Source organism: Synchiropus splendidus, chromosome 17, assembly GCF_027744825.2.
Source record: "Synchiropus splendidus isolate RoL2022-P1 chromosome 17, RoL_Sspl_1.0, whole genome shotgun sequence".
Lineage (NCBI taxonomy): Eukaryota > Metazoa > Chordata > Actinopteri > Syngnathiformes > Callionymidae > Synchiropus > Synchiropus splendidus.
The window spans coordinates 19,250,966-19,262,991 of NC_071350.1; the positions used below are offsets into that span (position 1 = coordinate 19,250,966).

At 49.5% G+C, this 12,026-nt stretch overlaps 2 protein-coding genes across 5 annotated transcripts; one reads left to right on the top strand and one right to left on the bottom strand.

Moving 5' to 3' along the window:
• The first annotated feature begins 2,571 nt into the window (after positions 1 to 2,571).
• LOC128748252 (clathrin interactor 1-like) lies at positions 2,572 to 10,495 on the top strand. 2 transcript variants are annotated; one of them, XM_053846839.1, is made up of 12 exons: positions 2,596 to 2,791; positions 4,338 to 4,442; positions 5,192 to 5,288; positions 5,884 to 5,992; positions 6,401 to 6,592; positions 6,671 to 6,839; positions 6,975 to 7,191; positions 7,255 to 7,336; positions 7,412 to 7,483; positions 7,562 to 7,866; positions 7,934 to 8,102; positions 8,846 to 10,495. In XM_053846839.1, the coding sequence occupies exons 1-12, from the start codon at positions 2,751 to 2,753 to the stop codon at positions 9,184 to 9,186; spliced, it is 1,899 nt and encodes a 632-aa protein (XP_053702814.1). In that variant the 5' UTR covers positions 2,596 to 2,750; the 3' UTR covers positions 9,187 to 10,495. The 2 variants fall into 2 exon arrangements, with proteins under 2 accessions (XP_053702815.1, XP_053702814.1); XM_053846840.1 differs by having other exon boundaries at positions 2,572 to 2,791; positions 6,401 to 6,839.
• Positions 9,781 to 11,969, bottom strand: LOC128748253 (uncharacterized). 3 transcript variants are annotated; one of them, XM_053846843.1, is made up of 6 exons: positions 11,820 to 11,957; positions 11,329 to 11,516; positions 11,192 to 11,250; positions 11,035 to 11,116; positions 10,919 to 10,973; positions 9,781 to 10,164 (listed from the first exon to the last, which is right to left on the bottom strand). In XM_053846843.1, the coding sequence occupies exons 1-6, from the start codon at positions 11,929 to 11,931 to the stop codon at positions 9,956 to 9,958; spliced, it is 705 nt and encodes a 234-aa protein (XP_053702818.1). In that variant the 5' UTR covers positions 11,932 to 11,957; the 3' UTR covers positions 9,781 to 9,955. The 3 variants fall into 3 exon arrangements, with proteins under 3 accessions (XP_053702818.1, XP_053702816.1, XP_053702817.1); XM_053846841.1 differs by having other exon boundaries at positions 11,035 to 11,250; positions 11,820 to 11,969; XM_053846842.1 differs by lacking the exon at positions 11,820 to 11,957 and having other exon boundaries at positions 11,035 to 11,250; positions 11,329 to 11,768.
• Positions 11,970 to 12,026: the final 57 nt, after the last annotated feature.

The window sequence follows — 12,026 nt, forward strand, 5'->3', positions numbered from 1 at the left end:
CATAACGGTCTGGCACATGATGCCATTTGATCCCACAGAGCGACAGGCTAAGGCCACGGCGGCACACAGTCAGGACTGCTGGCATGTTTACGTTTGGAAAATGAAGGATGATTTAAAAGTGGACGCCACACCTGCACAAGACCACAAGCTCTGCCTCGTTCGGCTGTTCTGCTGGAGAAATCAAGCCCCCTGAGTGTCGCTCAACGCTGCTTGTGCAGCTTGTGTTATTGTCCTCTTAACCTCGCGAAAAATCATGGGCGTCAACAAGGCTTCATACCTGGGAACACTGTCGGAGAGCTGGAGGAGGAAGAAACCTAAGAAGAACCAGGCTCACGGTGGGTGCAGCAGTAGCAGAAGAGGTTTAGGACAGTGATTCTTAACCATAGGGCCCAAGTCCATGGTTGGGCCGCGATCGCCCCCTAGAGGGCCACTAAAACTTCTCTGTTTTACACCTCTGGACTCTGACGCTTGGTTTTAATACACTTGCACTTACACTGTACTTATGTTCTTTTTAGTTTATTTGTGAAAAAATTTATGGTGTTTAGATGTAGTTTTATTATTTATTACACCTGGCTCCGGTGCTGGTTGGACTTTTCCATGACACATATCTTTGTGCTGACCACATGGTTTCATGTTATTCCACTATGGTTTGGTTTGTTAACACGTACGATTATTGAACACAAATGGCATCAGTCATTCGGAAATCAGAAATCAGTAACCATAGAAATGAATCCCTTTTATTCCTTGAATGGGCCCCGGACCCATTTGCTCAGAAAATGGTGACACCCCGAGATCAGGAAGGTTAAGAGCCCCTGGTTTAGGAGAAGGACAGAGTCAGCTGATCACTTTGGTGCCTGTTAATAGTGATGTCAATCAGCAGAGGAGCTGAGCAGAGCGTCATGTGATCACCAGGAATCAATGGCGTCTCTCACCAGCAGCGCGGCCTCCAACAGCTGAAGTTCCCAGTTCACCCCGAGCGGAGGGGACGTTCCCCCCTGCAGCCCCCGAGTGTGAGCGCGGTTAATGGAGCGGACCTGTCAGGGCTGCACATCCAGGCGCTGGAATTTCCCATGGCTGATCATCATCATCTCCAGTCCGCCCCCACCTCACCCACTCCCCAACTCAACAACCAGGGAAAACAAATCAAACATTTCACAGTTTCCCATTATTCTCTGTCAGCATATGGTTCCAATCAGTGTGAGAATGTTTTCCTTCTCTATTTATTTGCTGCTTTGTCCGCACCTTCTCCTCCATCCGTGCTGTCCTCTCCTTCCTCTCACGCCCTCGTGGTCGCTGTCTCTGCCCAGGTCCACGTCTTTGACTCTCAGGTTTAACCTCTCCCTCTCTCTAATCTCCTGCTTTCTCTCTCGCCCTCTTTCTAGCTATTTTAGACTTTGCTTTTTTTGGCTGGAAGTCAGACCTCAGGCAGACCTAGAGGTCTTTTTCCCAAGCGATATACAGACGGGGCCCCAGGGAACGGACACGCATGTATACACACTGTCCACTTCCTCTGCCCCACGCTCCCCTCCACCCCACATCACCCCTCCACCCCCCCAGTGCTAATCTGTGTTGCCCTCCAAACACAGCCATGCTTATGAAACTGTTGTTCTCGCACCAGGTGAATTCATTTGTAGACATTATCTGTGGAGGGTTTGTTCACCAGGGTGGTCCCACGGGGATTAGTGGGATCCTTTACAAGGAGCCGAACAACGCTCACATGGTCTACACTCAGTTCTTGTCTTACCTTTTCCCAAGCCGATCACAGCGTAGACGTACCCTGTAGTGTGCGCCACTGGGCCTGGGTCCGCCCTGTGGTCTCCCCCCAGCAGTCAGGGTGACCGAGACTCCAAACTTACTCATTTCTGAGGTAGGAGGGAAGCACCTGAAGCATCTTTGGCTGTTTTAGGTCTTCACTTGACTGAGCATTTGTTGCAGGGATCATATAATGCAGGTCAAAAAGTGTTATGAATGAAGACAAGACAGTGGTGGACTTGGACCGGACTCTCTGTCACTGTGGGTTGTTGTTTTTTTGTCATTTCTGTCACGTTATTGTAATTATGATTTGTTTTATATATTTATGTATTTATGTGTTATGATATTTATTTGTCTGGTGTCTTTGCGTATGTCTTTAATGGTTGTCTTTATCGTTAATATGCTGCCACCAAGCTAAATTTCCTCATTGTGAGATAAAAAATGTTCATGATTCCATCAATAACTTCAGACGTAACTTCAAGTCTTTGTTGCCATCTAGTGGGAGAAAAGTGTTGCGGCCGGTATCGTTTTAAAGTTCGGCGCTTGATGTTCTGTTTTCCAGATTCATGTGTTAAAGTCCACACCCCTAAAAGAAACTTTAAATAGATTCAGATTGAAAAATATATACGTTATATTGCGTGTTGGAACATTTCAAATAGAACAGTCGGATTCAAAGTTTAGAAGAAAAAAATGTTTACTTTGATGCTAGTGTTAATTCGGGAGTTTTTATTGACATTGCAATTACGACATTATTTGTTTGGTAAACAAGCGCGTGAGTCAGCCGATGCGCCTGCGTCACGACGTCTGAGTGACGTAGACGGGGAGCTCGACGTTTCCGTAGCAACTGGGGCCGGTCCGTTAACTGCAGCCGCTCGATCTCCGGAGCTCGACGAGGAGGTTTTCCATCGTCGGCAGCCGGATCCCGCCTGTGTTGGCTGGGCCTCAGAGCTCCGGGGTGGCTCGGTTTCAAGGTGGTGGGCGCGTGGTTCCGTCAGGAAATGCTCAATATGTGGAAAGTCCGAGAGCTGCTGGACAAAGCGTGAGTACCGGGGAGCAGGTGGAGCTAAACCTGCTAAGCGCTGCGGAACTGCACCCTCGAACGCCTCGCTTTGTTTTGCACCCTTCACACAAACACAAGGTCTCAGTTCTCCCGTCCGCAACTGAGGCTACCTGCTTAGCTCGACTAGCTCATGTAGCTAATCCGGGTCCGGCGCTGCGGAATCACGCCCTGTCGCATCCCTCTGACGCCTCCGGCTCGCTCCGCTCCCGCCGACGGTAACGCACGCTCAAAGAGCAGATGGAGCTCCAGTGCGTACCGTGAATGAGACCCGCCTCTGGTTCCGAGTCAGTCGCCTCTCGCCGGGGTCCCGCGGTAGTTGGACCGAGGCCCCGGATCCCGGTGGTCTGAGCCGGACCCGATCATAACAAAACGCGTGCGAAGGTTAAAGGTGAAGAATAGTGAGTCCAGAGTCCTGGTGTCGACCGGTCCAGTCGCTCGGTACTGGTTTGTTTCATGGTAGCTTTAGGATCCTCTCAGTCGATAAAGTTTACAAATGTGCCAAGAGTTTTGAGTAAAAGAACTTGACTATATTTGGAAAGGGAAAAACTCACCAAGAACAAATGAAATGAAACTATTCTCACTCCAGGTGAGAATAATAGTCTCTTTTTATTGAATAATTGGGCAAATGAGAAGCGACTGGACAGTAATTCCTGCTGCATGATGCTGCTGTAACTCAGGCACATTCGGGGGCCGAGTGACTCAAAAGATCAACACCTGTGTTTATCCTCGGGTGTTGATCTCTGTGTGAATATCCCTGGTCAAACATGCACAGCAGACTTTTCTTCTCATTGTTCTGTGACCTCAGTGATCCGTTCAACATATGAAACCATGAAAAATACTTAATGAACCATCTTCAAATAAACTATAGGGCTACGTTTGTAGAGAAGTATCAAAGTCTGATTTTCTCTTTGTGTTAAACTTGTTCATTTTATAGCCTCGCATACATATGATACGTGTCCTCATGCAGGAGTGGTCATATGATACATTGGAATATATTATGAAATTTGTTATGAGCCATCATCCTAAGGGAGGAAATCAGATCATGCAGCACACTGTGGTGTGCACGACAGTTTTGCAGTCCAGTTGTAGAACCTCTCGTCTCAACTACATAATTCTTGTGGACAGAAGCAAAAGGTTATTGATATTAAACACACATCACAAATGCAGCAGCGTGTCCAAGTATTTATGTGTTCTATATCATAAAAAGATCAAGACAATATCAGACAAACAAGTATGACGATGTTTGAGCCGATGGATATGTTCTTCCTCCCACACTGATCATCACACACACACACACACACTGGCGTCTCATGCAGGGAGAAGGTACAGACTCACTGCTCACATTCAAGGGTCTGGCTAGTTGTGGACTGAGGCAAACACAACTCAGCGTCATGTTTCCAGCTCCAGTTGTGGCTCCCTCTGTAGCAGTCATTTATTATTCAGAGACTGGAAAATCTCATCATCTGCTTTTCTGTGGAGAAGCTGCCAGTGATGGTTCTCAAGGAACATGTTCTTCTCTCCACAGCACCAACGTGGTGATGAATTACTCCGAGATCGAGTCCAAGGTGAGAGAGGCCACCAACGATGACCCCTGGGGCCCCTCTGGGCAGCTGATGGGCGAGATAGCCAAGTAAGTCGGTCAAATGCAAGTCCAGCTCGACCCGCAGTGGACAGTACCTGTCAGAAATGATTCTGATGTTGTGGTCTGTCGGGTAGAGACGGTGGCTTGTTTGGATCATTCATGTCGTCTTTGACATCAGCTGTTGGTGGCCCCGGCCCCGATTTGCGTCTGATGCAGCTCAATCCTTAAACATTCTATTAACACAGAGATGAAGCGCTGGTGTGGGGTTTGAATCAGGCTGCTGTGTGACGGTCTGTGCTTCGTCCATACCACAGCTGCGTTATGTGGCGTAGACAAAGTGTGACTCTACTTTCACACAAAGTCTAGCATTATCCTCAGAGACCCCCGAGTTCTGTGTTCACCTGGTGCCTCACTTGTGATTTGAAATTGCTGATGCAGCTCTTATTATGGAGTATTTTATTGTTGAAATTGCCTTCATTCGAGTGGAGTGACGGCAACTCATGGGCTGATTTGAGATGTCTTCTTCGGGCTCTGCTTCGTCAGATGGATACTAACTCTGTGTAGCAAACACTTGAGATCCCTGATGTATTCAATCATCCGTGGCCAGATGCAGTTCCTGCCTGTCGTGTGAGGCGTGTTTGCCAAATCAGGCCTGTGATGTGAGACATGCAGGAACAGCAATGAAGACGATTCTTCTCAGGCAGCAGGACGTGATTGAGCTGTGATGGGCCGGCCCCGGCTCCGGCCCCCAGGGGACCCGCTGCTCTGATGTGTTTTTTGTCTCTGTGATTGTTCAGGTCCACCTTCATGTACGAGCAGTTCCCAGAGGTGATGAACATGCTGTGGAGCCGGATGCTGAAGGATAACGAGAAGAACTGGAGGCGAGTCTACAAGGTGAGGCGCTGCTCCGTGGTGAATTGCTCTGCCTGTTGCACCCACACCTGCGCAGGGAAATCCATTTACATCAGCATGGTGGCCGCGTGGTTTGGTTCGAGCCGCTCACATGGCAGAGTGAGGGCAGCTCCTGGAAATGAGGCTCATCCTGCTGAAGGCACAGCTTCGGCTCTGGGTTGGTTTTCCTGGAGAATAAAAACACACAGAGGATTATACTTGATTTATAAAGCTCAATGTTTAATCGTCTGAAGAGAGATTCCTGAGCTCCTCCTTTCCTGCTGGTGCGCTCCTCCAAAAATACTGTTTAAACACCATGCATTATGCAGCGGCTGAAGAGACAGGATGGTGGTGCTAATGGGGAGTCCCAGTCTTCTCCGCAGCTGTTTAATCGCTTTCATTCTGTTGGTCTAATGAACATGCTGGCTTTTCTGCAGATTCACGAGGACTGTGGCAAACATGAGCCAAATATATCCAAATTTAAAAAAAAAGCCTCAGAATGGCCACTACATGCTGGTGTATCTGATGTTGACACTCGGATATGACTGAAGTGTGAGACACTGACCGACTGGTCGCTTCACTCGCCTGCTCTTCACAGGCTCTGCTGCTCCTGGCTTATTTGATCAGGAACGGGTCCGAACGGGTGGTGACCAGCGCCAGAGAACACATCTACGACCTGCGGTTTTTAGGAAACTACCACTTTTTTGGTGAGTGATCTCTTCATTTGCGACCGTGTCAGATTTATTGGTCGATTCATTTTGACTAGGGCTGTTAATAGATTGAATTTTTAATCTCATTTTATCGCACTATAAAGCTGAGTCAGCTCGCGATGTTATCAACACACACCTCTTTGGCCAATCATGTTTGCAGTGTTCGGCTGTTAGCATGTTGCTGAGCCTCTTCAGAGCCTCTGAGCTTCTTCTGAGGAATGTTCTGGACAGTATCTGCTCTGTTGGCTTGTTGGAGGAAACGCACGTTTGCATGAGGAAACAGTTATTGGCTGTATATTACAGTATACTTTCATTTGTTTCTGGATGAACTAATGAATAATTAATGGGGAGTTTGTGGGAAAAGCATGCTAGATGTCGTTGAGCATTGTGATGAAATGATCACAGATGAGAACGGGAAGGACCAGGGCATCAATGTTCGTCAGAAGGTCACGGAAATGGTGGAGTTCATTCAAGACGACGACAGACTGAGGGAGGAGAGGAAGAAGGCCAAGAAGAACAAAGACAAGTACATTGGCGTGTCTTCTGACAGTATGGGAGGCGGCGGCGGCGGTGGAGGAGGAGGGGGGATGAAGAACTGTGAGTGGCCTGCTGATCTGCTCTGTGGTCTTCAGGTGTCGTCTCCCATCATCTCATCGCGTGTCTTCCTGTTCTCAGCCGCAGAGTTTGATCGCAGTAAGTGGGACGAGGACTGGGACAAGAGCAAAGGAACGTTCCCCTTCAGTGAGAAACTGGGCGAGATCAGTGACAAGATAGGAAGCACCATCGACGACACCCTCAACAAGTTTAGGAAGAAGGAGCGCGACGACTCGCCAGACAGAATCAGGTGACCCTCCGGCTGGGATTCATGCTCGACTGACACGGTTGTGTCCCGGAGGAGAGAATGTTTTATCACTGATCCTTGTTGGCTGGTAAACACAGAGCTGCTTCAGTTCCTAACTGAGTCTTCTTTGGGCTGCAGTGACAACGAGGAGGAGCGGGCCTCCAGGAACGGCCGGCAGGATGCTCTGGAGTTTAAAGATGAGGAGGAAACGGTCACCACCAAGAGCATCCAGATCACGCAGGCCACGGAGACCACCACCACCACCACGAGGAAACGCAGCGCTGCAGCAGGTGGCAAGACTCTGGACCTCGGGGCTGCGGCCCACTACACTGGAGATAGAAGTCCAGAGGAGAAGGTATGGCAGGTGTTGGTGCCGTGGACCGGCTCTGGAGCTCATGACGATGTTCTGTGCTCGCAGTCTTCGGCAGGAAGGAAGCCGTCAGGCGGGGGTTTGGCAGATCTGCTGGTGATCGATTCCTCGTCCGGTCAGTCGAACACTGGTGAGGAAATGAAGCCATAAATGTGATCATATGGTGTTTCTTGTTTAGGTTCTAATGCGTGTGTGTGTCCACCAGGGTCGGACCTCTTTGGAGGCTTTGCTGACTTCTCCTCTCCTGCAGCTTCTGCCAGCCTCCCCACCTCCACAGGTAACGTTGGTTGCATGTTATGCACTTGTTTCCCAGACAAGCTCTTCTGCCATCATGAGTAAACCTCCTTCTTTTCAGCTGCTGCGTCGACGACTGGAAACGGCGAGTTCGGGGACTGGAGCGCCTTCTCTAACCCGCTCTCCTCTGCGACCCCTAAGCCGGTCCCCGACTTGTTTGGGACGGTCCAGTCGCCTCCAGCCTCTAAACCCTCCACGGTTCCTCCCTCTGCCGAGCTCTTCGACTTGATGGGAGGGGTCAGCCACCAGCTGTCCAGTCAGCATGCATCGCTGAGCTCCTCGCAGAGTTTGACCTTCACTCTGGGTGGAGCCGCACCAGGAGCCCCCGCAGCGATGCCCACTCTCCCGCTCTCACGGTCCCAACAGGTGCGTGTGTGTTGTGTCACCAGTGTATCCAAACGCTGAATCTCTCACTTCAACTATTTTTCTTCAGAGCTTGGGAGGACCGATGGCTCACCAGCCAAAGGTCGGTGTGGGAGGTCAGGGGTCGCTGGGATCCACCTGGGCAGACCCTTCTGTGAACATCAACCTGGACTTCCTGTCAGCTGGTCTCAACTCTGCCAAGTCTCCGCCCACTCTCAACAACATCATCCAGCAGCAAGGTAACGATAAAACCAAAGGTTTATGTTCAGTTGGCTGTGAACTGCTGCTTTTTCCCTGCATAAAATTGAAAGTACCGGTCGGGGAACAACTGAATTTACCAAAGTGTTGGGGTGAGGGACAGAGAACTGATCAGAGCGCTGAGTTGGCAGGAGAGCAGCCCGAGGAAACAGAGACTGGACTGGTCAGTAGTGGTAGTGGCGACCAAGAATCGAAGGTATCACGCCATGATCTCTGGTCCAGTTGAGCTTCCCTCCTGGTACCATCGCAGTGTACAAACAAACAGTCGAGGACCAAACTCAACTGAGTCGGGTGAGGCAGCAGCTGCTTATTTTGTCGTTTCCCACGCAGTCACCTGCACAGGCTTTTTGCTACTTTATGTGTGAAACAAGAAAGTGACCTTGAGTTCGGTTGATCGCGTCGAGGTTCAGGATTTTGCTTTGCTTTCGCTTATTACTGAATTTAGAGTCAAATTTCATTCTGGATTGTTACTTTTTTCTATTTAATTATTTTGAGTCATATTTGAATCGCAAGAAGTAACTTATACTAAAGTCTTAATTTCATTGAAAGACAGTCGCTGCTGGTTCATCTTGTTCAGTACCTTCAGTCTCTAGATCTTGGCACTGTTGCTCTGTGACTGTGAACTGCAGGTGCTTTGCCAGCCATCTTGCTCAAGGGCTGCTGGAAAGCTCTTCCTCTCAGGTGCTCACGAATGATGCGATTTCTCCTTCCTGTTGCTGTGCAGGGGTTCCTCCGGTCAACCTGCTGGCCCAGAACTTTGGGGGGTTGAACCTCAGCTCTCCGCCGCACGTGACTCACGTGAGACCGCCCGGCAATCCCCTGACCATGCCGGCTGCCATGGCAACCGGCATGCCGCCGTCCATGACCACAGGGACCATGGGACTGGGCCCGGTGAACCAGGGCATGATGGGGATGAACATGAGCATGAACATGGGCATGACGGCCCCCATGATGATGGGGAACATGACTGGCATGGGTGTCCCAGGAATAGGGATGGGCCTCGCGCAGACAGTGGTGCCACCCAAACAAGATGCCTTCGCTCACTTTGGAAATTTCGGGAAATGAAAGCATGAAAGGACATGTGCGTGCGTGCGTGTGCGTGTGTGAGAGTGAGTGTGCGTGTGTCATGTTCAGACTGGACCACAGGAGGAGGAGAAACTTGAAGATAAAAGCACGATTCCTGCTGCCACACACCGTCCTGCTCCTCACCCGGCGACACAGAAACAGCCTTAACTTTAAGACTAGTCTTCAACTCCGCTCGTCATAATCCTCCACTGAAACAACCAGTCTGAGATGACACTTGTGATGTCACTGCACCAGTCTGTGTTCACCAAACTCCCAGATTTGACCTGTCAAGCAGTTGTGTGGGTCACACGATCACACGCACTCGCTGTATTAAAGAAGAAACGGAACTTCCTGCTCGTCCTCCAATCAAAGGTGCGCAGGAGGCTCACGTTAACAAATGGTGCTGATGAATTTTCCGGAGCAGAGAATTCCGACTGATTTTTCCAGGTACTGTGCGTGTGCGTGTGTGGGGGTCTAGTTTTGTTTGCAAACAGCTGAGCGGAGCCTTCCGTCACTTCAGAGGTGACGAGTCTCCAAATGACCAAATCTTTATTTTGTTACTCTCAAGACGATGATCTCATAGGATTAGTTCATATTTTTATTAGTTGCATTGTCATGTTTGAGATGATTTAGCTGATGAGAACCCACTTTTTCAGTGCAGACGGTTGCATTTTCTGTGCTGCGTCCTCCATTAAACGATATTATCGAGACACCAGTGATGACGTGCGGCTCCCTTTCCTGGAATTGCCGGTGTAGCTAGCGAACCTTCTTAAGCCAAGTGCTTGGGTCTGAAGGGGCTGCAGGGCGGGCTCAAGGGCTTCATCTGCTCCAGCATCAGCAGCAGCTCCTCCCCCACGCTCAGGGCTTCACTCAGGGTCTGGTCCTGCTCCTCCAGACGTTCAGGCGGCAGCAAGGTGGCGACCAGTCCGTTCTTCTTCACCGCGGGAGCGTCTGTGTCTGAGTGCGTGTGTGTCAACGCTGAAGAAACGCACCCGCCAGTTGTTACACAAAGGTTGGCTGAATGTTGGTCTGCTGTGTGACACAGCAGTGTTGTGTGTGTGTGTGTGCAAGGTGTGTGTGTGTTTGTGGAGAGGGATGTGTGTGTCTGCGTCTGCAGTCCGGATGTTTTCTAGTGGGTCCAGTTCAGCCTTTTCTGAACATATGCATGTGTGATTTGAGTGACATGTGTGTGTAGTGTACAGTACAGGCCAAAGGTTTGGACCCACCTTCTGACTCAGTTGTTTTTCTTCATTTGCACAGGAGATATGGAGTTATGAAAGAGAAAAAAAGTTCTATAACTGAATGTGAATGTGACTCAAAGTAGCCTCTGTTTGCTTTGACAGGCTGCAAACCCTTCTGAATGAACTCCATGATGGAGTCACCTGTGTCAGGTGACCAGCTCCTGAAGCTCATCGTCAGAAAGCTGAGAGTCAGCACAGCAGTCGCCAAAGCAAAGGAGGCTGTTTTGGAGAATCTAAAACGTAAAACACGTTTTGAATCATTTCACTCTTTTTTTTTTTTTGTTTTCTGCATCATCCAAATGTGTTTGTTCATAGCTCTGGTGCTTCAGTGAGAGTTCTTTCACTCTCGTGAAAATGAAGAAAACACGTTGAATTGTCCAAACCTTTGGCCAGTTCTGTGCATGTGTTGGTGTCAAGGCTACTTCTTTAGACGGTAGAGTGGAATGGACAGCAGCTATTGTGGATCCCAGGGTGTGTCATGCTTTGATCACCTGAGTCGCTGCTGTCTGTGTGGCTCCTCCTCCTCTTCCTCCTCCTCTTCTTAGCCTAGAGACAGAGTCAGGTTTTATGTTTGAGTCCAAACAAACATGTCAACACGGACGTCCACCTGTGAGAGCTCCAGTTCAGGTTTTAACATCGGTGGCTGCTGAGGCTGTGGAGAGGGAATCTCATACACCATGTTCCCGTCACTGCTGGAGGAGCAGAACCAGTCAGACAATAGACGGCGATAGAAGCCTGAAGACGTGTGTTTGTATGCCACTTGCATCAAACCAACGGGTCTCAAATCCACATGCTCTTGCAGGACAAAGTGGCTGTCATTATTCTGAAGCAGAGAATGAGAGATCATTGGCTAAGTCCTCACCTGTGTGGGGATTCATATGTGGCAGGTAACTGCACTCACCCGGGTGTGGCTGAACGGTGGAGATGGGATGAAGTGAACGGGGGGTTGACCAAGATGCGGGGGGCACGCGTAGTGCTCCTCAAAACCAGACTTCAGTTGTATGGCCCGACGAGGGTGCATGCTCACTTCCTGCCAGGCGGTGGGAGGAGGAGGAGCGGGGAAACCCAAGTCAGCCATCATGTCCCAGACTGTGGAGAAAAAGTCATCCCAGTGCATTCCAATGATGAGCCGATCAAACTCCCTTCTGATTAACTCCTCACTGCTGCAGTCCATTTCCCACTTTATTCAAGATTCCTAGCACCCGATCAGGGGTTCTAGAGTCCTGATGAGGCGAGTCGTTGGGACGCTGGTAGTCTGCAGAGATGAAGCCCTAAATCCAGGTAATAAACAGTGCTTCTGTGTCTTTATTGAACGAGCCTGCATTTCCTGTCCTCACTCATACCTGCTGCTCCTGTCTTAAATGGAGAGTTTCACCTTTGATTGCTCCTCACCGTCACTCTTTCTTTGTGATGATCTCTGAATAACAGTCAGCATTAATGAAGCAATAATGCAAACTATGATAAATGAATCACCGCTTGTCCATGCATCATTAATCCAGACCATTAAAGCCGCAGCAGGTCATGTTGTCCCGGCTTTGAAGCAGATGTTACGGACGCACCTTCATTTATCCAGGAGACAACCTTTTATGGTTGTCATCT